Here is a 27,077-nt window from a genome sequence, read left to right on the forward strand (position 1 = left end):
TAGTGCTTAGTGAACGTGTGCACTGAAGCCCATGTTGCCGCCAGGCATATGTCTTGAATGGGTGTGTTTGCCAGAAAAGCAATTGTTGCTCCTTTCTTCCTTGTGGAGTGGGCCCGTGCCCTTTCTGGTAGTTCTTGCCCTGCCTGTTTGTGGCAGAACTATCGTGAGTGCGATCCATCGCGCGATAGTGCCATTTGTTACTGGCCTACCCAGGAAGCTGGTTGCGAAGGACACAAAAAACTGCTTAGTTTTCCTGTGCTCCTTGGTTCTCTCAATGTAGTGCATCACCGCCCTTCTAGCGTCCAGAGTGTGCAGTGCCCTTTCTGCGCCTGTGGTAGGGTTCTGAAAGAAGCTTGGTATTTGTATTGTCTGGTTCATATGAAATGCCGACACCACCTTCGGCATGAAGTGTGGGTCCGTTCTCATTACGACTCAGTCCTTGTATATCTGGATGTAGGGCTTTTGCAGCGTTAGCGCTTGCAGCTCGCTTACTCTGCACAGCGAGGTTATTGCCACTAGAAAGGCTGTCTTCATTGTTAGCATTTGAAGGGAGGCCTTGTGAATGGGTTCAAAGGGCGGATTCATAAGTTCCGTTAGGACTAAGTTGAGGTTCCACGCCGGCGGCGCCATCCTTTTTGGTGGCGCTATCCTTTGTGCCCCCTCCAGGAGCCTCTTTACAACTCTTGCTCAAGACAGACTAACCTACTTACCTCCATGTTTTTATAATAGGTTTGTGTTTTAAAAAAAACATTTTGTTAGCTTTTAAAGTTGCCTTTGAGTGGGAGAGTTCATTTAAAATCAATCATGTAAATTCACTATTATTTAAGTGTCAGTAAATAGTAAATTACAGCCATAGATTTACATAACTGTGTTTTAGTAAAAAGCACACTTAATCTGCAATACAATCATATCACAACCACTAGGTGTGAGACAGAAAACTCTAGTGACCAGCGAGGCCTTCTGGTGTACCAGAAAAATGCCAATCGCAGGAGCCAGAAATTAATGTGACCCACAAGAGGCCTAAACGTACAAAAATATTTTCCTAACCTAAGATTGTGGGGACATAGGTGATCAAGAGTGCCAAACGGAGAATACTACAGTTTTATAAATATACTTAATCTAGGGTTTTGGTGGGTACTGGTCCTGAAGGTTGTGGGCAAGGATAAAGGGGGGGTGGGGGGTATGGAATTTCAATCAGCACATCAATCTCCCTCACCTGCTGGTATTCCTTCTTCTGGGCATCTAGCTCCAACTGACGCTGCTGTAACTGCTCATGGTCTTGTCGCAGCTGCTCTGCTTTCTGATTGATAGCTTTTTCCTGTGCATCAAGTTCTGACTCAAATCTGCGAAGCTCCTCTTCTGTGTAAATTGGTTGTTCCTCCACAGTCTGAAAGGATAAAATGTGGAACATTGATGCACCACAAAGAACGCTGCTCAGTACATACCAACTACAAGCACTTCCTTTCAATAATACTCCGTGCCGTACAATGCCCAGATAAGAGGTCACCTGGATGTTAGAGGTAACAGGAAAGAAGTGAGCTGTGAATGAAGATGCACAAGTGCAAGACTTATTGTGCGATTATAGCAGCACAAATAAGAGCAGAAGCCAGGTCAGTCTGTCCTTAGCCGTGTATAATATGAGGATGTGGAGTAAAACATGCTACATTATGTGGCTGGCATGTAGCGAGGAATACAGATTCAGGGACCTTAGAGCAGGCAATGATTTAATGGGTTTTCTGATAATTGCACATTTGTACCTTTTCCCTTCTAAGAGGAAATTCTAAGAGGAAATTTACAGTCACCTGGGCAAGAATGTGTGATATCCTGAAGCCAATGGATTCACAGCAAACCCATATTCCGTCCGGTCAACGGACATCACATTCTACAGTGTTTAGTCAGAGGCCACATCAGGATCTGCATTTCTCTATCCTGTCCTCTGAGGAACGTGCAAAGGTAGACCTCTTATTAAAGAAGTAGGGTTAGATTTCTGAGAAAAACAAGGTCTCTATCTTAGTACAGTTCTTTCCTCAGAGCAAAAGGGTCTGCTTCATTGTACTGAAAAATTATCATACCAACACTATGTTCTGCTATTATAGGAGCAAGGTGGCTGGTCCCTCTTCTAAGCTACTCTCAAAGCAGTTAAATCCTCCCTCTAGGCTCATCCTTCCATGAAGCAGTCAGCAAACATTTGAACTGTTTTATGCACACTGGACAGAGGTATGCTGTGTTATATGTGTGTTGCATCAAGGACTGCTTTGATATGGAGCCACGAGAGCTGCTTTCCAAAGCATTACCTTCCAGCCGTCAGCCTCATTAAAATCCTTTCTTTCTGTGGATTTCATGAATTCCTGCAGGGTCACCAGACGATCCTGATTTGTGTCCACCTGAAAGACAAAGTAAAAAAAAGGTTACTTTGTTTCAGAAAACAGTGGTATGTCCAGTCAAACACTGTCCAGATTACTTCACGGCAGAGTGATTTACCTAATTTGCAGAGACTTAAAATTAACCCTCTGGAGACTTTCAATCCCTGTTCTAATCAACATGCACAGAGGTCAGCCATATAACTACTGTGGGAACTCTACTGAATAAGAGACACTTATATCACCATTCAGCCACCATCTGCCCACCAATAAGGCAAGTAGTCCCCTTTGTAGCTGTGGCAGAAGCAGGCATCTTCTGTTTGACCTATACCTGAATTAACCCATGAACCCTGTGCCATGGTAGGCACCTACTATCAACCCTGTAGGCAGGGCAGGCGCTTTGATCAGATATGTGCATGAAAGAGGCACCTATTAGACATGCGAGAGAGTACTTGCTTACTGGTAGCCCAATGCAGAGGGTAGGTGCCTATCATTAAACTTGCAGCTAGGGCACGCACCAACTGTCAAGCCAGGTGTAGTCAGAAAGTGCATGCTGCTTTTGATAGTGACTGGGTAAGGACAGAATGCTGGTGGTGTCCTTTCCCAGGATTGCCCTTACATTCTTCATGACATGCTCCCGCATTCGCATTCTCTCCTCCTCCATTTCCATCATGTCGTCCTCTTCGTTCTTGGGGTCATAGACCTTTTCCAACTGCAGGAAGATGAATAAAAGGAATTTAGAAAATGTAGACAGAAGGCACGCGAGGTTCTGAGACACTCGGATGGAGCTTAAGTGAAACAAAGGAGAGGGTATAAAGACAAGTACAAAGAGCCCATTTTAAAACTGGTGAGCCAAGCAGAATATCACAAAGATATGAAGCAATTATATTTCTACATGCAGATGGCACGGGATGAAATATGAGCAAACCAGAAGTATTAACCCCTCATGCGAAACTGCAGTTACATTAAACATAATTTTATATCACCATTTTTCCAACCCAAGCCAGGCTTGAGGGTATAATTATATTGATCTCCAATATATAACAGAGATCTGGAATACGGAGCCCTGGCACAGACAACATTACGTAGAGAGTAGTAGTATTCAACTAAAGATAGACAATCTTGCAAGGTGTAAGGCAGCAGCATGCCTGTGCAAAGCAAAAGTTCTGTTAGAAGACCCAAGCATTGTGTATGGAGACACCCTTCAAAACATTAGCCTCACTCGGTTTTCACCTTGAGCAACAGTGTGTACAGAGCTTCATCTCATTCACCGGAGCGGAGTGAGCTGCTGCTACGTTATTAGTGACAGTGTTAGGGTAACCACCTGTAACAATGGCAGAGTTGGCTACTGATGCTCTGCTTGTCACTAAGTTGCAGCTCAATGGTGGCACGAGTAGCTTGATTTGTTACTAGGTCAGGATATACTCGACTGCGGCTGTATATTGAGTAAGTTTCCCAGTTTTCCGTTTTACTGATTTTTACAGATAAACACAGACAGAAAACAATGTGTTTCCTGTCTGTATTTATTTTTAAAAGCAGAAAAGTACCGAAAAATGTGCTTCTTGTGAAAGACTCTCCATGCTGTCCTTCATGAATTCAAGGCCAACAGCTGAGCAGATAGACATCTTGGAGAGTTAAAAAAAAAAATCACATTTCCTTAAATGGAGGCATACGTCAATAAATGTTTGTATGTAATGCTAATATTTACTTGAGAGTGTAGTGTTTTGTTATATTTGGCTGCTTAATTAGCTAAATTAAGGCATCAAAGTAGGAGTGCATGTTTTTCAGTTAAATAAATGCGGAAATATACGATTTTACTTCTTTATTTATTCTCAAAACACAAAATAAATATGGAAAAATACCAAATAGATGGCCACAAAATAAATATGGATAAAAACAGATGGAGATGTTTAAAAAAAACAACAAAAAACAAACAAACAAACGCCATAAAACCTGAAGCCCTAGTTATGAGGTAGTGGGCTGGTTCTGGTGTAGGGAGCAGGATGGATGCATTTTAGCTATATTTAACAAGGTAGGGTGGACTGGTACAGGAATGTGGCCTTGTGGTACCTTGTCAGTCTCCCACAGCAGGTCTTGTTGTAGCTATACCAGTCAGCATGGCAAGGTGGGGTGCTACAATATGGGCTAGTGCCAGTGCTTAATTTGTGCCGGTTCTTTCCGGTGCTTAGCACCGGCACTTAATTATCAGGGCCGGGTCTACAAGAAATGACTGCACGTAATTGCATTTCATAGTAATTGATGGCACGCACAATGTCAGTGCTGCTCTACCGTTACGTTAGTGCTGCTGTTACTGTTGCGTATGCGTATCATGTCATTGTGTTGTTGTTGATGTGACAACTGTCAGTCTGTCTGACTTACTGACCGTGACTCCGATCTTTCTGTTCTCTTTATTTCACGGATGGCATGGACCGACGTCTTGATCAGACTTGAAGTTCAATCTAAGATGCTTGCCGGGTGAGTGGGCGGGACACTGAGTTGCACTTGCGCAGGGCAGCCAGCCAGGGCTTGATTTTGATCTTCAGCGCGGGTTGGGGCTGTGCGCGGCAGCAGGCGTGGGCACTGGGCAGTCGTGCTCACATTTTTTCAAGTTGCGCGCTCGTGCATTCCCTGCATTGAGCCAGCCACGCCCGAGCGCATACCCGCAGGGCGTTTGCCGGACCTCACCACCACCTGCTCTGAGTGAGAGGCTCAGGCAAGCACGGCTGGACAACGTTGTTAAGGCGAGCGAGCCTTGAGGAGACTCCGGCCGAGTTCGGTCCGACATCCCGGTCCGACTAACCCAGTCACCAGTAGATTCACAGTCAGCACCAGGTGAGGAGCAGGGCCTGGTAGGCCTGATTATCAGTTAAATAAATAATTAAGCTGCGCGCAGCAGCCTAAGGCAGTGTGTGAGGCTGGGCCTGGGCAGGCACCACGGGCTGTGGCGGCCGGGCAGATATTAATCTCCAAGTTGTTGAACTACCAGTCATGTTACGTCACAGGAACACTTTGAAAAACACACAAACACACGGAAAGCGCATCTTCCAAAAAGTGCTTCGAAGTGCAAGGCAAATAAAATAAGCAAGGTGCGGTGACACTAAGTGTTTCTTCTTGGTGGTGTCGATGATGTCCCCTCTTGGCCTCTTTGCAGGGACGGACTGGCTTTTTCGGGGGGCTGTAATATTACTAAATCGGTGTTTGGACGTGACGTGATGGAACTTTGGGCATGTTATGATCTGAAGCTTCCGAAAGTGTTTTTCGAGTCATTCCTAATGGCTGACTGTGGTTATATAATTCTACAAGGACGTAGAGATTGCATTGCAGACTGGGCGCTTTCATTCTAGGAGGACACCCCCGAACTGCGATGCCCTGGCTATGTGGCTGACTGTACTACTGCAGTCTGTCTGTGCCCTGTACAAATAGAACTTCGCCTCCCACTTGTGATTTCATCTCCAGCAGGTCTGAGCAGGCCTCAACACTCCGTGTCCTCCTCCTACTCCCAAACCTTCCTGAATCCTCAGCCCTCAACCGCTCCTCAGACTTTTAAAAATGTTTATACACTGATGTGCAAAGGGTGTCTCACTTGCACAGTTTGCATGCAGACCAAGTTTTATGTTCTTTTAATAAAAAAAAAACCTAAGTGAGCAGCAAGCAGCCTAGCAAAGCCGAGCCGTAGGAGAAAGGATGCCGCCTGCCAGTGCCTACTGCAGCCTGGGGACGCATGCAGCTGAAAACGGCGGCCCTAAACTGAAATTCTTCCTGTGCATTTGAAAAGAGTGTGTCAGATCTGTTTCACATCACTGTCGGGCCTCCACAAGTTGGTCAGCCCTATATACTGCGGCGCTGTATGTATGTGGTAATCTCAGCAGGCTCTGCAGGAATTATTGGAAAGCAGGCTTTAGCAGCAAAGTAAAGTCTATGATCGACATGAATTGTAAGGGGAGAATGTCCACTTCTGGTCAGTGTAAAAGAAAAGTTCCACTATCAAAGAGAGAACCTAGCATATTTAAATTGGGTTTCAGCTGAAATGACACAGACGCCCCCAGGGCAGTATGAATGTCCACGGCCTGCCATCCCCTGCCTAGAAGACGGGAAGGGAAGACGCTGTCACACCTTTTGATGTGGGGGCCGAGCAGAAGGACCCACACCCTACTTAATCTGACACACAGCAGGGCTGTGAGAAACCGCAGTAAAAGACGCTATATAGAGCCCCCTGTGATAGGGAGTTACCCATTGGGACTTCAAGCCCTTCAACTCTATTGACCGGGATATACCTGTGGACAGATGGAGGGATGGGCGGCTGCCGTTTGGTGGGAGATCTATACCCAGGGTAAACATTCATTACGTTCCAGGAGGCACAGGATACATACGAAGGGGGCAGGCACAATTCCTACAATTTGCTAAATTGGACAATATGGTGAAGGAGCTCTGGAGTACATACCCAGCAGTCCCACCACCTTCACACACACACTTGGGGGATTAGTCTGATGGGGAGAAGGCAGACATCTAATTTCCCTCGTCTACAAGGCACTCTGTGAGGACCAAACAAATTGAGATCATAAGGTGAGAGCCGCATGGGAGACAGAATTAGGAGGGCCTCTGGAAGATGCAGATTGGAATCATGTATGTAATCTAGTAAAAAAGGTGTCTTTCAATAATCTGTTCAAACAAATCCATTTTAACTATTTACACGCACCGTACATACATGACACCTGCCAGGACCAATGGCACTGACTCGACTAAAGGGGCATGTTGTCCACGCTGCGGGGAGGACGGGCCACCTTCTTACATCTTGCTTGCCATTGTGTAGAGGTCTATAAAGGCTGGGAAATCAAATGGTGGTACTCTGTGTCTCTGAAATAGTGGGCATTGTTGTCCCTTTGACCCATAGTGCCTGTTCGGGGGAAATCAAGAGACCCAAGCGGCGCAAGACGTCATATAAACTCTTGTCTGTGTGATACAGAACTACATAGTGCCATGTTTTTTTGTTTTTTTTACTATTCTGAATGTCTAATAAATGCACACATAGCTCCAGGGGACTAAGTGGTAGTAACAAGCCCAATTGGTAATCCTCTTTTTTCAATTGTTTCTCTAACGGAATACTCTCTCTAATATACTATACTGAATAACCCCATACCCCTGCGGCCACTGGAAGTGACAGTGACTGACTCATTCAAGTGTATTGCATAATTTTATTCAGTTTATCTGTTTAGAGTGTTTTCACAACATTTTGGTTTATTGTGCCTCATAAGCTATGCAAAAGTTGTATCTTTGAACTTATAGACTCTGTTAAAAATGGCATACCCTACTCCAGTATTGTCCTTTCCCCAAATCAGCACATACAGCACTGAAATTGTCCCTTTTCAATGCATTAGTGATTTTAGCTAATTCATTCCACAACTGTGCTTTAAATGCACTTTTGTTTTAATCTTTTTCAAAATGTTCACCGGGCAGGGGATCCTCGAGTCAAAACCTTACTATCAGGAAGGCTCCCTTGCTGAAATTCAGATCAGGTATATATTACACCTGACTTTTAGCAATGCAAGTTGAAGATGTGGGTAGAGGCGAGCTAATATAGTAAGTGGGTGGAGCCTGTGGAGGAAGTGGGTGGAGCCAGAGCAAAGTGGGTGTGGCCTCCAACAAACATTTCAGCACCTGCACTTCATATTTTACAAATTAAGCACTGGCTAGTGCAGACCTACCAGTTACTACAGCAGGCTGGGTTTGTGAAACTGTGAATCAGTAGTACCATCAAGAATTAACTTCTGATGTCTTTAAATGCATCAAGTTTCTGTATTTCACAATATGACAAGAAGCATAAGTAGTATGCTGCTTTACAATATCTGGATTCCCAGGCAACTTGCACAACAATAGTAACAAAAAAAGTTTTAAATAGGAGTACAAAAAGGTCAGTGCAAAAGAAATAAAAGTTACTTCATTAAATTCAATAACCATACTATCACTGCTAATGTCCATGACCACAGCTCGTTAAAAAATATATATATCTCTTCTCCAAATATTTTAACAAATGTTTATCAAATGTCAAAACACGCTGTGCTTAAATAATTTCAACTAAATTAAGAAATGAAATACACGAGAGGACCGATGCAGCCTTCTGGAAGTATTCTTTAGAAAGGAAAATGCAGGAAAATAGGGTCAGACAGGTAACAGCTTCTTTAGAGAGGATTATTGACACAATCACTGAGGCAGCAGGCTGGCCGTATATCCCATAGTGCAGTACAGTTCATTTGAACAAAACACCAAGAGAAACGATCTCTAGCATGGTGTTCAACCCTACAATTCTGGTTTAACGGGAGGGGAGGAGAGGGAGGTGGAGGATGGTGTGTATGAAGTTACTCAAAAGACTCACTTGAGAATTACTATCACAAGTAACTTTTTGTTCTCCATCAAGGAACCATTACTGATATTTAAACGCAGAACATGATATTGATAGGAGGTGACTAAACTTACAAGCCAGAGAAGCCTGGTCCTATTGCGTGTCTAGTCAGGATCCGGACAACAGTGTAAATTGCAGTTCTAGGGGCATTCCTCATGACAAGTCACAGCATTAATTCTTGAGGCTATTGGCCTCTTCAGAAGGGGTGAGCTAGCCTGGAGCCACGTTATTCATAATATCCATATTATCATGACCTGCTTCAAATCTAAGCCAAATTGATAGTTTACAAAAAGCAGCCAGAATTTCCCAACATCTTTAATGTTGTTTAAAGAATCAGAGAGCCACTTTTTCAACAAATTTTGTTTTAGAAAATGGATTAAAAAACAACTGTTTGATTCATACGAATATAAAACAAGCATTGGCATAGCCAATAGGTCTCGCTTTTGGGACCTTATAAGTATTTAGGTATGCAGCACAATATCCTTAGTGCAACAACATAAACTGTTGCATGGCTAAACACTTATAAGGTCCCAAAAGCAAGACCTATTGGCTATGAAGTGGTAACAAAGAACAAATTGACTTTTTCACCTTACCTCCTTAGTGAAGAGCGCCTCAAGCTCCTGCTCATCCAGAACCCCATCCCCATTGGTATCTGTACAGGAAGAGATTCAGAGTCAGTAAATGAACATGAAAGGTGAACCAGACAAGGTGCATAGAGGGGTAGTGTGAAATAAGCCTTTGGGAAGCTTTGATTTAAGTATTAATTAATGAGATGAACCTACCAATTTCTGGCTCATTCACTTAAGAGTGTGGAAAACCAGAAACAAAAAGAGCAAAAATAAAAACAGGCATACATTCAAACATGGTATGAAATAAAAGCACTGCACACAAAAACCGCAGTTAATACAAACCACGAAGCAACTAGCAAGGTCAACATCAACCATTTTTGTTTTGCTCGCTGCTGGCTAGGTTTTAGGTTTCCTGTGCTTTTTGTGGTCAGTTAACTTATGTCCTAACAGGCTTATATGAGTATGCTTGTTATTATCTGCTTTTCTTGAGGCAACATATTTTTGGACTAACAACACAAATCCAACAAGGATTTTCAATGAACAAATTAATCAAGGGCAGTCATCAAATAGTCAATAAACAAATCAATATGTTACTTGCGTCTTAGAACGATATATTCTGTTGATTCAAAGAACATGTGAATCTCTGTGGCAGTGATCAAACAGTCTTCAAAGCATGTTCACCTCCTATGTTTATGCAATGCAGACATGCAGTTACCTCGAAGTTATCAGCAGACATCCAGTGGCCATCAGCAACTACATTGAGGCATCTATCTACATTTGTGAATGTACACTTCACGCAAAGGGCACTGCATATTCAGGTAATTTTCTTAGTGTTTCCAACTTATCGGGCTCAATTAACCTGGTCTAAATATAGAGCCTAAGTATCGTGGGAAAAGTGTACCTCTCCAGGGCTGTATCATCACAGCACCAGGCAAGAAGGAATATGCTACTTACCAGTATGCATCTGTTCTTGACATGTAGAGCTGCAGATCTATACACTGTGCATAGATCGCCATCTGGTGTTGGGCCCGGATGTTTGCAGTTTGTTTTTCTTCTTGGACAGTCTTTGGAAGTCACTAGTTTGGTGACTCCTCCTTCGGTCCGTACTGCGCATGGGCTTCGGCTCCATCCTCAGATTGTTTTTCGCCAGCAGGGAAAAGATGGAGCGTAGTGATAATAGTAAAGAAACCCATGTGTGTTGTATCTAAATAAGATAGACTGGAACGGATACAGGTAGCCGGGGAGGCGTGTATAGATCTGCAGCTCTACATGCCAAGAACAGATGCATACTGGTAAGTAGCATATTCCGTTCGAGGCATATGAGCTGCAGATTATACACTGTGCATAGATTATATAGCAGCACCCAACCCTAGCGGCGACCACCGGTATCCGTTGCAGTAGTTTGAAACAGCGTCTTTAGTACAGCCTGGCCCACACTAGCTTGTTGCTTGGTTTGCACATCTACACAGCAATGTTTTGTGAAGGTGTGCGGTGTTGACCATGTGGCTGCTTTGCAGATGTCATCTAAGGGTATGTTCCCTAGGAATGCCATAGAAGCCCCTATCTTTCTTGTAGAGTGGGCTTTGGGTGGAACAGAATGTTCTTTTTGCTTTGTGATAGCAAATTTGTATGCATTTTACAATCCACCTAGCTATCCCTGATTTTGAGATGGGGTTGCCTTTATGTGGTGGAGAGAACGAGACAAACAGCTGTTTAGTCTTTCTGAAAGATTGCGTTCTTTGTATATAGTAAAGTAAAGCCATTTTAACATCAAGTATATGTAGAGCCCTTTCTGCAACAGATTGAGGTTGCGAGAAAAAACCCGGTAATTCCACAGATTGATTGAGGTGGAAGGGGGTAATGACCTTGGGCAGAAATTTTGGATTTGTGCGAAGGATCACCTTATTGTGATGTATCTGTAGAAAAGGTTCTTGTGTAGTGAACGCTTGTACTTCACTAACCCTTCTAAGGGAAGTGATAGCTACGAGGAATGCTGTTTTCCAAGTAAGGAACTGTAGCTCACATTTATGCATTGGTTCGAAAGGCAGCCCGATCAGCCTTGTAAGAACTATATTTAGATTCCACACAGGTGAGGGTGGTGCTCTGGGTGGAATTACCCTTTTAAGGCCTTCCATGAAAGCTTTAATAGCAGGTACTCTGAAAAGTGATAAATGTTGTCTGTTTTGCAGGGAAGTGGCCATTGCTGCTAGGTGTAAACGGATGGATGTGTATGCCAGGTTACACCTCTGTAGATGGAGCAGGTAACATATGATGTGCTGTATGGATACATCTAAAGGGTTGATTGTATTGTTACGGCAGTAAATAAATCTTTTCCACTTTGCGGCATAGCATGCTCGAGTGGTAGGACGTCTGGCTTCCCTGATAATGTTCATGCAATCAGGGGGAAGGTTAAGGTATCCAAATTCTAAGATTTCAGGAGCCAGATCGCAAGGTTGAGCTGAGCTTGGTCTGGGTGCCTGATCTCTCCATGGTTCTGAGTTAGGAGGCTTGGAGGCAGGTGTAATTTTTGGTGTGGTACCACTGAGAGCTGTAGTAGTGTGGTGTACCACGGCTGCCTGGCCCATGTTGGAGCTACTAGAATGAGTGTGAGGGAGTGCTGTTGTAGCTTCCTTACCACTAATGGAATTAGCGGGAGAGGCGGAAAGGCGTATGCAAATTTGCCTGACCAGTTCATCATATCGCATTGCCTTTGGACAATGGGTGTGGGTATCTGGCGGCGAAGCTTGGGCATTTTTTGTTTTCGTGGGTGGCGAAGAGGTCTATCTGAGGATGCCCCCACTTGTGAAAGAATGGGTGAAGAACTTGTGGATGCAGTTCCCATTCGTGCATTTGCTGCGTTTGTCTGCTGAGCAGATCTGCCATGGTGTTTTGTATCCCTGGGACATGTGCCAGGAGAAAGACTTTTTGCGGGATTGCCCATTTCCATATGCTCTGTGCTAATCGAGAGAGCTGTGGAGAGTGTGTCCCCCCCTGTTTTTGAATGTAGTACATTGCAGTCATATTGTCTGTGCGAATGAGGACTGCTTTGGCTGAGATTTGTTTCTGAAATGATTTCAGGGCTAGAAAGATCGCCAATAACTCCAGATGGTTTATGTGGAGTAGCTTTTGTTGTGGCGTCCATAAACCTTGCACTGTGAGGTGCAATTGATGCGCTCCCCAGCCGGAGAGCGATGCGTCCGTTGTTAGAATTACCTGAGGAACCGGGTCCAGGAACGGTTGTCCTTTGGAAAGATTTGTGGTGTTCCACCACTGCAGAGAGCGATGGGTGCGACCGTCCACCAACACCAGATCCGTCAGTTGCCCCTGGGCCTGGTTCCACTGGCGTGCTAGGCACTCTTGGAGTGGACGCATGTGGAGTCTCGCATGAGGCACTATGAAAATGCAAGATGCCATCATCCCTATTAGCTTCATAAACACTCTTGCTGGGAGAGAGTGCGAGAGTGCTGAGGAATGAATCTTTGACGCAAGGCTTGTATGCTTGCGATTCTGGCTGGATTGGGATAGGCTATAGCTTTTGAGGTGTCTATAGTGGCACCGAGGTATTGCTTTGTGTGAGACGGTATCAGCTGGGACTTTTGGTGGTTCACCGTGAAACCTAGCTGGTGAAGTAATTGGATGGATGGTAGTGTTTGTATGTTGCACACATTGGTTGTAGGACGTGACTTATTAGCCAGTCGTCTAAGTAAGGGAAGACGTGAATGTGTTGTCTTCTGAGGTGTGCCGCCACTACTGCTAGGCATTTGGTGAACACTCTTGGTGCGGTTGTGACCCCGAAGGGAAGAACCTTGAACTGATAATGTTGGCCGTCCACTACAAATCTGAGGTACTTTCTGTGAGAAGGGTGTATTGGAATATGAAAGTATGCGCCTTTCAAATCCAGTGTGGTGAGAAGATCGTTCTGGCAGAGGAGTGGGAGAACTTGTTTGAGAGTTACCATGTGAAAATGGTCTGAGTGTATGTATGTATTTAGAGGCCGGAGGTCTAGAAAGGGTCGTAGAGTCTCGTCTCTTTTTGGTATCAGAAAGTACAGGGAGTAGACCCCTAAATTTTGTTGATTGACGGGGACCTGCTCTATAGCCTGTTTTTGCAGGAGGGATATTACCTCTCGTTTGAGCAATGTGGTATGTTCTTGTGACATTGTACGGTGCCTGGGTGGAATATTTGGGGGGGGGTGGATGTCAATTTGAGACAGTACCCTGACTGAATAATTTGTGTCACCCATTTGTCTGATGTTATGGTCTCCCAGATTTGACAGAAGTTTTGTAGTCTGCCCCCGACTAGAGTGGAATGGTCTGGGGGGGATCGGGGGAAAGTCATTGTGTGGGTGGTGTGGCAGAACGGGCGTTGCTGGTTTTGCCCCTGCCCTTATTATTGTTTCCTCTATATCCACCTCTTTGATAGCCCTTTGTGATGGTAGTCTGAGGAGGGGACTTGTAGGATGTGGAGGAGTTATCGGCAGAGTAGCCCCTGCCAGTGCCTCGAAAGGAGGATCGTCGAAAGGAACGCCTAGGAGTGTGGGACTGTAGTGCTCCCATAGACTTCGCTGTATCTGTGTCTGTTTTAATTTTTTCCAGGGCTTCGTCTACCTTTGGGCCAAATAAGTGTTGCTGGTCAAAAGGGTGGTTTAGTATGGATGCCTGTACCTCTGGTTTAAAACCTGAGATTCTGAGCCAGGCGTGACGGCGAAGCAGAACACTGGTGTTTATCACCCTGGAAGCTGTGTCTGCTGCGTCAAGGGCACATTTAATAGAGGTGTTGGTAATGGTCTTTCCCTCTTGTATTAGTTCAGGAGCCCTATTTTTATATTTTTCTGGGAGATGTTGTATGATAGTCTCCAGCTCATCATAGTGCGCTCTGTCGTACCTTGCCAACAGCGCTTGCGTGTTGGCTATACGCCACATATTGGCAGCTTGCGAGGCAGTGCGTTTGCCTGACGCGTCTAGGAGCTTGGACTCCTTATCGGGTGGTGGAGCTTCACCAGATGACTGAGAATTGGACCGCTTCCTAGCTGTGGATACCACTAATGAGTCTAAGGGTGCAGGTCTTTTAATATAGGCAGGATCTGTGGGGGCGGCCTTATATTTTTTCTCTATCCTGGGGTTTAAGACCCTGGCCCTGACTGGGTCTTTGAAAACCTGTGCCGCATGTTTGGTCACCCCTTTAAGCATGGGTAGTATGGCAGTAGATTTATCTGCGATGTCAAAGGTATCAAGTAGGAAGTCTTCCTCAACTGGATCAGTGTGTAACTCCACCCCATGATAACGTGCCGCCCGTTGTAACAAGTGGTGGAACCCCAAGGAGTCCTCTGGTGGGGATGGCCTGGATGGATAAAGATCATCCTGAGGCACATCTGGGACATCTGGATTATGATAATCCTCCCATGGGTCTGGTGTTCCCTTGGTCATCAGGGTCTGGAGACGGGGTTGGAGAGCGATGAGGCAAGGGTGGAGAAGGTGGAGGGGGCGGAGGTGGAGAAGGTGGAGGAGGTGTGGAAGGTACTCTGAAAGGGGATGTGGCAGAGTCCTTCCGTTTTGGCGGTGGAGGAGGAGCTGGTTAGTCCAAATGTCTTTTCTTTGAAGACAAAGTCAATTGTCCAGTCTTTGGATCCTTTGTTAAAGTCTTTTGTAGAGGATCTGGCGTGAATAGTTCCTCCGGCACTGATTGATCTGTTGGCGCCGATGTTTTCGGGGCCGACGACTTCTTTGGTTTATCTGGGCCATGCTTTTTCGGGACCTCCGCTTTTTTGTTTGGTGCCGAGGCGGGTTTCGGCACGGGAGTTTCGGCGCCAAGGGATTTTTTTTTGGTCGGCACCGAGAGGCCAGGTTTCGACACTGATGGCTTCGGAACGGGGCTTGGTGTGGTTTTCTTCGGTGCCGAAGGGTGTTTTTCGGCACCGCTAGTAGGCTGGCTCGAGCCCGAGCCGCTGGAAGACTTGTGATGCTTCTTCACCAGGCCCGAAGTTGGGGTGATGCAAGCTGTAGGTTTGGTTTTGCCTAGGCCCGAAGGCGAAGGTGTAACCGGAGAGTCTTTTTCGGTGTGGGCGCGGGAGTGGGAGGTGTAGAGTACTCACGACCCTCTGCGGCGGTGTGATCTCCTCCACGTCGGAGTCGTCGGCCTCGGAAGCGCTGACGAGGTAGTCTTCCTGTTCGGTGTGCTGCTGTCCCGAAGCTTCGATGTCTTCTCCGAAGATGTCGGGTGGAGCCGAGGTCGAGGAGTGCGCCATAGTGCGTCTAGCTCTTCGATCCCGAATGGTCTTTTTTGATCGAAAAGACTTGCAGGCGGGACAGTCTCGGGCCTCGTGTTCGGGAGAGAGGCAGAGGTTGCACACCTGATGTAAATCGGTGTGGGGAAATTTAGACCCACATTTTGGGCACTTCTTAAAGGGAGTCCTTTCCATCGGCCGAGACCGGAGTCGAGATAGGCCCGAAGGCCCCGCCGATGCCAGGAATCGAAGAAGTGCCGAAGAGAGAGATAAAGAAGATGATTTTGTTTGAAGAATCTCGATGGACGAGGATTTTTCGTCAAAGGTCGAACTGGAAAGGTTCGAAGCCGGAGCACGAAGTATTACATCCGAGCCCGATGGCGGAAAAAAAACAATCTGAGGATGGAGCCGAAGCCCATGCGCAGTACGGACCGAAGGAGGAGTCACCAAACTCGTGACTTCCAAAGACTGTCCAAGAAGAAAAACAAACTGCAAACATCCGGGCCCAACACCAGATGGCGATCTATGCACAGTGTATAATCTGCAGCTCATATGCCTCGAACTAACAGTTTTCCTGCACCAGGAAACTGAGTAAAGCACAGCCAACAACTACCCACATATGCCTTTCCCACCAATCTTGTATTTGTTATGCTACCAGAAACAGACAACAGCTGTGGTTATAGGTCTTCAGTTCCCAAGGTCAACAGAAGGACATTACCTTTGGCATTTCAATTTCACATGCTGTTGTCACAATGACATCATAGTGGTTTGTTAGGATTTAGTAATGTGCTGTTCCTATCTAGAGATTACAATACAAGCACCATGTTAACTACAACCCCTTCAAGCGCTTCTCCAGTTCATATTTTAGTACCACAGTTAGCAAACACTATATAGAATGGAGTCTCCGGTGGGGCTACAAGACATGCACTCCTGCGTTAGCTGGCACACATACAAAATTCTGTACTGTTTCCCACTCTTCTCCAAGGATTCAGGTCCTCTCTGCATCCAGATGAACTAATCCATTTTCATTGTCGCCTTAATGGTGTGTGGCCTTAACAGTGTGCAGGAAGCCTGCAGCATATGAAGTCTGCAGGGTCCAAGGCAGACACACTCAGATCACCACTCCAGCTTCTATCGACCAACATCTTCACAGTATCCCAGCTCATGGTGCCAGCACCCCTCAAGAAACAATCTTGGGTCACTGCTTACATCCCCAATCAATAGTTAAGGGTTGGAAACTAGGCCCAAACAATCCCCAAGCTGTGCCAGTAGGGTCTCATTGGGCCTAGAACCAACCTTCTATGCTCGTCTGGTGAGAATTTTAGAATTAAAGCAGAATATTGCAGGGTTTTGAGGGTTACTGTGGAGTACTTTCATTTTGCATCCATCATCTTGGGCATCTTGCCATTCACCCATCCTGAAGAGTTCTTGACTTGTTTTTTCAGTATTTGCTTTGCATGCCTGAAAGTAGGTGTGTTATGAGTAGTAAAGGTTTAAATGGCCAGTTTGGAGATTTGATTTTCTCCATCTTCTGTGCCTGGCATTTCAAGAGGCATATCACTTTCAAATACAACTTACTTTTGAAACGTTTAGCAACTCTGACTTGTGCTGAGTGATGGGCGACATCTGGGCATGGATGGCAGTAACATTCTTATCACTCAATGAAAGATTTGTAGAGTGGGACCAGTCATGAGGGAGTGTGAAGTCCAATAGATGGGATTAAGAGGTCAGAAATATATTACATGCATTTCTGTACCATGAGACAACATATTTGCTTGCCATGTGTAGGAATTGGCTGGGTGATCTGCCAAGATGCTCATATCACCAAGCTAGGTGCATTGCCTAGAGGCAGTAAGCACATGTTGAACCACATTCAATACTTCACTAGCTATTGCTGAAGCAGTTCTTCAATCACTTCCCACTGGTGAAGGCCAACGTGATTGAGGAAGGCTGAGGCATTGGTGTGGACCACTGTGAGACTGCCAGTATGAAAATCTTTTTACTACAACACACCGATTTTACTCTTTGTCCAGCAGGGGACCTATAACGTTTGCTGCATATCAGAGTGCTTCCTTCGTGCAACTACAATAACAGAGCCAAGTACCACATATGAACATTGAATCCTTTGGTGTACGGCTAAACGTCCTTTACATCCTGGTCCTCACAGATCCATCCCTGGACAGAGCCAGCTGTGGATTCCCTGCTGAAAGGCCACGTTGTGAGCACTTCCATCAGAGAGCAGAAATGTTATTCTTAGTCTACTAGCTGTACACCATAGAGTTGTGCTGATCTCAACAACAGCACTTCAACTGGCGTAGTTCCTCTCTAGGGAAAAACTAGACCACACATCTGGTGCAATCACAGGACCAAGCGTGGGGATCAGAGTGGTCAGATCCGAATGCCCTCACACACCATGCTTCATCATAGGGCGCTCCTCGTCAAGCCGGCGCTGCAATGCCAGACAGGTCTGGCGGCTCTTTATCAGAGATCTTTTGATCTGTAGATGCCGTTTGATAAGTGCATATAAGGGTTTGGTTTGTTTTAACAAATAAGGTGGGGACAGGAGTGAGAGTAAAATAGTCTAAGGAAACCAAGGAAGTATTCATTGGATAGTGGGCCCTTGACTCAATAAAAACAGCGGCACTATCGTCTGGTCACAATGTACCCTGATAGCCACGAATGTGAGGAATAAGGTGGGGATCGACATGTTTCATGCCTAGGTTGCCAGGAGGGTCAATAGGCATTTCATCAGGACCAAAATGAATGATTCCTACCCTATATAAGTTAGTAGGTCACCCTCGAAATTATGGGGGCCCACTAGAGCGTAAGATACTGCACCTGAATCGATGCAGTGGGGTAGATTCCACCCGATACTCTGGAGAGAATGAACCCTTAGGTAAGGCAGAGGTTCCCAGCATGGCTATGGGAAAAAGTGATATCTGCTGACATTCTCCCAGGACCTACGCTCCTCTGCCTGCCTTACTACAACAAAGCAGAATATAAATCCACTCAGCTAAAAGCAAATGGCACATCAAATATCACAATAGCTTTGTAAGAAGAAGCAATCTTAAGCATTCCTAGACTATATGTGCCACACACCCTTACTTGTAGTGGGGATCCGGTCTGCAGCAAGGCAGGCTATGAAACAGTGGTAGGATCATAATTCATACTGTTTGTCGTGGTCATTATGAACCTCTTTGCCTTTCTGGGGGAGTTTCATGGAAATAATGTCGAAGCCTCTGGCCTCCTGAAAAGAAAAATTGGTATTTTATCTACCAACTGCACCATGGGCAAGGAGAGTTTCAAGCTCAAAACAATCTATCTTGTCTCAAGACTGAATCCATAGTTAGGAGTCGATGTCAAAGATGCTTCAGCATTGAGGAGGCCGCAGCTTTTTGGGGTAGGGGATGGTGGGTTCCAGTATTGAAAGATTCTGTCAAAGCTTGTTGAAGCAGACAATGTAGGTATGCCTTCAAGCTAACAGTGTTGAACAGCTGTGGGCATTTTCTGGGCACCTTATGGAGGACATTATGACAAAATGGCCTATTCTGTAGTTGTTTGTAGGTCTACAACGGGCCCGCATACTGGCTCTGATGCAGTCCATCAACTTTGGAATCGGAAATTCATTAGGTTTGTGCAGGCTCTGCTTTCTAGAAATTAAAGGTGACCATGTTGTTGAAAAAGCCAGTATTTTACAACACTGACTGTAAAAGCTGGCTGGCAATCAGACCTGAGCCCATCGCGATCAAGTGAAAACCCAGCATTTTTCTCCCCTTTTCGAAAGTCTGATTAGAAGACCATTCTAGCCTGCCAGAGTATATTTTATCCAGTGGAGACAAGCTACAAACGGTGCAAGTGTACAGAGAGGCAGTGACTACAACATCCAGAAATCAAAAGGGCATTTAATTGATGGCACACCCTGAAAAAGCAAAACAAAAGCCTACATCTCCAAGTCAAGTGAATCATTACTCAAGACCTGACAAATTGTAACTAGTACAAAAGTCCAAAACCATCTAGTTGCAAAATCAAAAACCACACAGCGGAAGAGTTCTAGTGACTGATGAGGTGAGGTTCTGTGTTTGTTTCTGGCCTCACCACGCCACTGAAAGTATCCTGATTTACAAAGTTCAACAGTCACGACTGCCAAGTCACTGAAGCTATCTGGTGACTACCTAGAGTGGTTGCTCCAAGTGTCAGCCCTGGCCATATGCAGGCTCCCAACTTCACGAGTCATACTAACCTTCTGTGGGCAACACAGGAAAAAAGCTTGTGAAACAAAAATGGAATCATGTTGCAGAAAGTACTTCTTCACTATCATGGTATCCTCATGAAAGTTAGCCTGCACCGCAACTTAAATGTAGGATTAATCATCATTAGGAAACAGCCACACTTTGAGCTGCTTGTGGGGAATGAAGGTAACCATCGATGGACAGAAATGTTGTTGGAAGTGAATTCCAAAGGACGGCTGCTGTCACCACAAAGGCCCTTCTTCCTCTGCCAACTTTTGCAATAAAAAGCACAACCACCGATTCCAAAAAGAATCAAGGAATAAAGATGAAACACGTCTTACATGTTGAAACCAGAAACACTTCATCTAGACCATTTTATAACTTTTGTACAGTGAACAGGAATTTAAAATGGATTCCTTAATCACCATTAAGCTACTGTAGCGGCCTCAAACAGGAGAGACCGGGCCACTAGACATTTGGGTTATTACAACTAGGAAACCATGTCAGTGACCACTATAGAAATTCACAATCAAAAAGAAAATACAGATTTTTCCTGCCCTCTTCACCAGTGCTTAATTTGAGCTGGTGTATACCCATGCTGAACACAGACACGTGCCTAGCTCCAGATCCAGGTTGCAGCATACAACAGGTCCAGGTTGCGGCAAGTAACTTGGGTCACTGACACCATGTGCGCTTGGTGTCTTTTGACCAGAGAGTGACCCCATCCAATATCGTCAGTGGCACAGTCCATTAGCGTGAGCTTCGCGCACACCCAAAAAGGAGAGGCTACAGCAGCCTTCTGCTGCACTGATCAACATACACCTGACTCAGCCTCTTTCACTGGCTGAATGGAGCCAGACAGGTCATTTGAAGCAGGGAACACGCATCTTGGGCCTCAATCACAGTGCATTATATCACACAACTTCGACGGTCTGTGATCTTCAGTGAGGTGTCACTGCCTTGCAGCAGCAGGTGAAAACAACAGAAGGTGTTGCCCTGGCCCACTCCCAGCACTGCTTGGGCTGTACAGTCCACAGAAAGGTCTGAAGTGGCAGACTGGTTGTGGATCATTGTGGGTGGGGTTGCAAGGCTTCAGGTGATGTCAGGGAAATGCAATGAACCAGCTTACCACAGCAGCCATGCCATTTCTGAACAAGCCAGCTGGCCTCCTACCCAGTTGCCCAGCACTGGAAAATAAGATCCTATGGTCAGAAATAGTAGGATTTAAGAGCCAAGCAGTGGTGCAGTTTTTTTCCCCACATTGAGTAAGCAAGAATACAAATTACACATACACTATAGTAACTTAGGTGTTCTAGTCAATTAAGTTGGGCAGAGGTACGCACAATCACTTTAAGCCAACACAGAGTAAACAAACGTTGACCAAGAAAACAGCAGTGGAAAGCTTTCAGGTTTGCGCTGTGCTGTACACACATGGAGTAGGGATGGAGTGTTTTGGCATGGCTGAACATAGATTCTAAATAGGTTGGAAACAGTAATTCATTGGCAGAGTAAAAAGCAACAATCGTATGGCACTAGGAAGGGGAACACTGTATGCATCAAGCTGTGTAATAACACTAATACAGCACAGCAGTTATACAGTGCATATTAGAGATGGTGACAGACTGAATAAAGACGGGTGGTTTGCAGTACATTTTCTGAGCTCATAAAAGCATTGATAAAGCAAGTGCAGTAGACACAAAGCTCTGACAGAATTTATCTAAATGTATAATTTGCTAATTGATTTTAGTGGCAGATGATTCAACTTTCTAAAAACTAAAATGTAATGTAACAAGCACAATTTGCCACTCATTTAACCCTGTACCACTCATAGGTGGGGGTGATGTAAACATAGAAGGCAGTTGGCCCCGCGTCCTCCTAAGAAAGGGTTTGGCCCAGGCACCAGTATATGGTTAACATTAGCACTGTGCTTCACCCATTACTGAATTTTGAATCCCATCGGTGGAAGTAGATATTTTTCCTGAACAACTGTTCATTCATTTTAGAAGTTGTACGTCATGTGCAGATCATGTTATTACATTACTCTTTTGCACTTCGTATGTGGAGAAGATGAGACTGTGCACGTGCTGTTGACGTTGTCAAACATCAGGTGCCGGATGTTTTTAGCTTGCGGGTTTTCTTGTAATGTACTTGCAGGCAGTTTCGGTGCACCCAGAGGGTGCCTTGATAATTAGCCTCCCAATTATCGCCTCACCACAATGATTTATTGTTTGCCAACTATCTTCACTGTAATGTTCTCCTAAGTGGCTCGAAATATATGAAAGGCTCCTGATCGTAACCCTCACCCGAACAGTGCAGTTGGTCGCTGCTGTTCTCACTCGAGCTAAAGCAAATAAACTTTGCTTCCTGACTACTTACAATAGTGCTTGTCTGTGCTTTATTTAGAATGAGAAGTTTGCTTTGACACATCCTGTCGGGTACTCTCACCTCATTATACTAACGTGCTAACTAACTGTGCCCTGCTGCGATGGTGCTCATTGTAACTTCTGTCAAGCAATGCATGTGCTTGGGAGAAGGAAAACTCTTCAGTTAAATAGGGTTCTGGGAATGGAAACTGTAGTGATCTGCTTCTAATGTTGTGCATTTCCCTTGCCCTGGTTCTCTGCCTAGCTATGTGAGGTCACGTAGAATGTTGGGAATGTTGGGACTTGAAGGGTGGCAGATGATGATGATGATGATGATGGGCTGAGTAGCCAGGAGGCTGCTCCTGGTGGGGCTTACATAAAGACTTACAAAGGAACCTGTATGATACAACTAAGGAATAAACTACAACTTGAAGAGCATGTCTATGAGACTTCTTTTATTCCTACATTGGCGACGAGTTGGAGAAGAATTTACGCGTGAAAAGGAGAAGAATTTTGAAACTGCACCTAAAGGTACGAATTTTATTGAAGACATTGGTCCACAGGACAGCGGACTTACCAGCAGGCAGAACCGGGCAGCTCACGGGACACCGACGCTGTTTGTTCCCCTCGCCGCCACTCTCCATCGTTGGCCGCAGCAGGGGGGGGAACTACAGCTCCCGCCATCCTCTGCTTTGAACCGGACTTCCTGCCGGCCACCAGCGCGCTCGGAGGCGCTACTTAACCAGAGGCTCCCTCGGTGGAGCGGGGGGCTTCGCATTTGGTCCACAGGACAGCAGACTTACCAGCAGGCAGAACCGGGCAGCTCACGGGACACCGACGCTGTTTGTTCCCCTCGCCGCCACTCTCCATCGTTGGCCGCAGCAGGGGGGGAACTACAGCTCCCGCCATCCTCTGCTTTGAACCGGACTTCCTGCCGGCCACCAGCGCGCCCGGAGGCGCTACTTAACCAGAGGCTCCCTCGGTGGAGCGGGGGGCTTCGCATTTGGTCCACAGGACAGCGGACTTACCAGCAGGCAGAACCGGGCAGCTCACGGGACACCGACGCTGTTTGTTCCCCTCGCCGCCACTCTCCATCGTTGGCCGCAGCAGGTGGGAACTACAGCTCCCGCCATCCTCTGCTTTGAACCGGACTTCCTGCCGGCCACCAGCGCGCCCGGAGGCGCTACTTAACCAGAGGCTTCCTCTGCGTCGCGGGACTCGCGCGGGCGGCGCCGGGCTGAGCGCGGGCAGAGGGCGGGCCGTCTGTGGCCATCCGGGGCAGGAGGAGGCAGGGCAGGGCCACGTCTCTGTCATTTGATTCCTGGGGTCCGTGCGTCCCCTCCTCTACATCCGGTGTTACTCCTTTCTAAGGTACTGAGCCGTCTCTGTGGGGCCCTCTGTTACGCCTGTAGCGAAATTTGTCTGCACATCACCTAGTGCGATAGTGCTAGGGCCATAATGGGCAAAAGGAAAATGACGGATGCCAATGGCAGCTTGGCTAAAAGAAATAAGGCCAGAAAATCTAGCAAAAAACCCATTCCATCTACAACCTTACAACGCATCGAATCCCTAGTTGATGACTGTACTACGATTCTAGATCCTGATCTAACTATTACGCCTGTGTCCCCGTCGCTTTCAAGTAATTCTCGCCCAGGTCTTGTTACTATCCCTCAAATGTTTAGTAAAAAAACTGCCCCAATTCCATCAATGTCAACAGCCCAGGATAGCATGCAGAGCCACTCTGTTATTCCTGGTCCAACTATAGAAGTTTTAAGTTCTTGTGCCCCTGTAGATAACCTGGTACCTCTTGAACCTATCGTGATTGTTTGTAAAAATCGTTTTGAGGTATTATCTGACCTGGGTAATGACCCTGTAGAATGTTCGGTCACTACTTCTAGTTCACCTATACCTGTTGTTTTGGACCTTCCTGGCGACGGAGTTCTTGCTCTTGGACCATCTCCGCAAATGGATAGTCACCAGCGGGGGGTGGGGGCAGATACAGATCCAGCGCCAGGTCTAATTATGGAAACCATAAATGCATTGAAGCTTGAAATTAGTGATCTAAAAGCATTAGTTAAGGAATTATTATTCATAGCCAAAAGACCCTCCATGCAGCCTCCGCAATTACCAATTGTTCCAAACAGCACTGCCCATCATTCACACTTATCAATAACTCCTTTACTCACTAATACTGATTCTAGTGTATCCACACTTCCCCATCCGTCAGTGTCACCCTCAGAAGTTAGATCAAATTTTATACCACCGACTAGAACCGGGACCAACCCATCTACCCTTAATAAAAGAACGTACTCAATGTTGCAACATAATGTTACAACCAACCAGTCTAATCTTCCCTTAAAATCTACAGCTTCTGATTTGCTCTCCCAATCCTCTGTAGTGCAAAAACCTAGGGTCAATTTTCAGCCTATTGTCCACATGGTGGGAGTCCCCACGAGTGATAGGTATGAGAGCGAAGAATCCCTAAAGAATAAAGTTACTCATTGGATTCGCTATACCAGAGGCTGCCGATCTCTTATTAGAGATGATCTCTTAAGGGCTCGCAGATTAAGATTTAATAATTCTTCAACGGACACGATTGAGCTGACCTTAGCTAACCACGATCTAGCTGATGGCCTCATTGCACTGGAGTATAGATCTTCCTCCCCTGACTCGTCTTCCATTCAGTTTAGACATCCTCCTACACCGAGTCACGTCCCAGCGGGGTGGAGAGGTGGGCTGCCCTACCAAAGGCTTGAGGGCAAATCAATATTGGGACAAATTGATTGACTAACAACTGGGCCCTACACATCATCAATTTCCACTGAAGCAACACAAGCTGCTCCTACTTCCAACTGTAGACTGACCCCTGAATCATCGTCCCTTATCATATCTTATGGGGTTAGGGGGGACGGTGCACCATCACGGGTTGTCCCAATGTCGAACTCACCGGACCCTGTCACCCCCCCTTCCCCAGCACCAAGTATGACTCATAAAATTATCTCTTGGAACATTGCGGGTCTGAAAGCTAAACTTCCACTCCCAGATTGGAATAACTTTATTGCCACCTTTGACTTCTGTATATTCCAAGAGACCTGGAGCATCACACCTTTATTTAAATCTGGTTTTTCATGCTATTGCGTCCCTGCGGTCTCCACTGGTCGTGGACGTCCCTCGGGGGGCCTTATAATATGGATTAATGTTGCCCTCTCTTGCAGAGTTAGACATGTACGAAGTCCATCTCCGGACGTGCTGCACTTAACCTTGAGTGGGTTGAATGGGGGGCCCACTATCGAGCTTTTTAACATCTATATTAGGGGCACTCAAGGCGGATCCAAGTCCCCTATTGTTACCATCCTAGAAGAGGAACTTTCCTCTTGCCCCCCCGAATTCACTCACACTGGTTGCTGGAGACCTGAATTGTACCTTTGAACCTCTTGCCTCAGAAGATATCTTGGATGTTGCAGAGGAAGATACTAGGTGGGGTATACCTTCCCTCACTGTCCCCCCAGTAACGAGATGGTCACCAGTGATTATTCAACTGAATGCTCTGGTTATAGAATATGGGCTAAGAGCTGCTAATGGTCGACTCCCTTCCGACCTTCACGCAGCATCTACTTTTAATAGAATCTCCAGCCCATCACGAATAGATTATATTCTAATCGATCGAAGACTCTGGCACTATGCAGTGGATATGGTTATTGTCCCTACCATCGACAGTGACCACAATCCCCTGTGCCTGACTCTAAAGAGCTTATGGACCCCCCGATCAACCAACCTCCGACCATTGTCCGACACTGCTCACAAGGGATGTCATTCCATCTAATTGTAAAAGATATCTCAAATGGCCTAAAATTGTAGTAGACAAACAAAAATTGTCCGCTATAAAAGAAATACTGCTATTGAAAACTGCTGAACTTAGGCAAGCATGTGAAGACACTAATGTGAAATCAAGGGCTGTGTCCATCCACGCAGACACCATTGAGTTAATTGGGTCTTTTTTCATATCCCTCTCCTCTAACAACACCCACAAATACAAAACATCTGGTTCTTGGTTCAATTCTGAGTGCAGATCCAGCAGGAAAACGCTTGCAACCGCTATTAAATCTAAGGATTGCATTTTAATAAAAAATGCTAGGTCTGCCTATAGGAAGGCTGTAGCCAACGCAAAGTGTACATGGGAAGAATCTCATTGGCTGGCTTTAAAAAACGCTAGCCTGGCAAGGGACGGGACCACATTCTGGAATCTTTGTATATACTCCCAAAGTCCAGATCCTGATACGATTCCTAATCATATCACCAATCATGAATGGTTTACCCATTTTTCGAAACTTTATTCGGATGATAATATGCAATGTACCAGTGCTCTTCCTCCTATTATCCCCATAGACTTAACCCCGCCAAACAATGATTTCTTTAATGAAACAGAAGTTATGTCTGCCATTAATAGACTGGTCCCAGCCAAAGCTGCAGGCCCAGACGGCCTGCCTGGAGACTTGTTCCGCTCGGACCCTAAATCTTGGGCTGTGTATTTTACCATCCTACTTAACGCCTTCCTTAGGGGGCTACCCATCCCTGAGTCATGGAGGGGGGCGGAGGTTATACCAATATTTAAGAAGGGCTCCAGGGAGGACCCTGCTAACTACCGACCAATAAGCCTTATTGATGTTAGCCAGAAGGTGGTCGGCAGGGTTCTGCTGGAGCGAATTCTACTGTGGGTCACTGATAATGACATTCTATCACACTACCAAGCTGGGTTCAGGCCATTCACGAGCACGATCGACCAGGTCTTTAGGCTCTTACTGTTATATTGGAAAACTGTTCTGATTGGCAGGGGCAACCTCCATCTAGCCTTTATTGACTTGAAGTCGGCCTTCGACCTGGTCCCTCGTGACCGTCTATGGTCTGTCCTCCATGACTTGGGTCTTCCGCCTTATAT

The 27,077-nt window shown here is 45.8% G+C and overlaps 1 protein-coding gene across 7 annotated transcripts in view; it reads right to left on the minus strand.

The window, feature by feature from the left end:
• NUCB1 (nucleobindin 1) overlaps positions 1-27,077 on the minus strand; it is a 222,532-nt gene that overhangs the window by 55,831 nt on the left and 139,624 nt on the right. For all 7 annotated transcript variants that reach the window (XM_085616299.1, XM_085616298.1, XM_085616303.1 and 4 more), the window contains 4 exons: positions 9,351-9,409; positions 2,980-3,072; positions 2,295-2,384; positions 1,217-1,387 (listed from right to left, as the gene is read on the minus strand). In XM_085616299.1, coding sequence (XP_085472425.1) covers positions 1,217-1,387; positions 2,295-2,384; positions 2,980-3,072; positions 9,351-9,409 — 413 coding nt within the window. The remainder of the gene's footprint in view (positions 1-1,216; positions 1,388-2,294; positions 2,385-2,979; positions 3,073-9,350; positions 9,410-27,077) is intronic.

The sequence above is a fragment of the Triturus cristatus genome, chromosome 7, assembly GCF_964204655.1.
Source record: "Triturus cristatus chromosome 7, aTriCri1.1, whole genome shotgun sequence".
NCBI classification, from domain to species: Eukaryota; Metazoa; Chordata; class Amphibia; order Caudata; family Salamandridae; genus Triturus; species Triturus cristatus.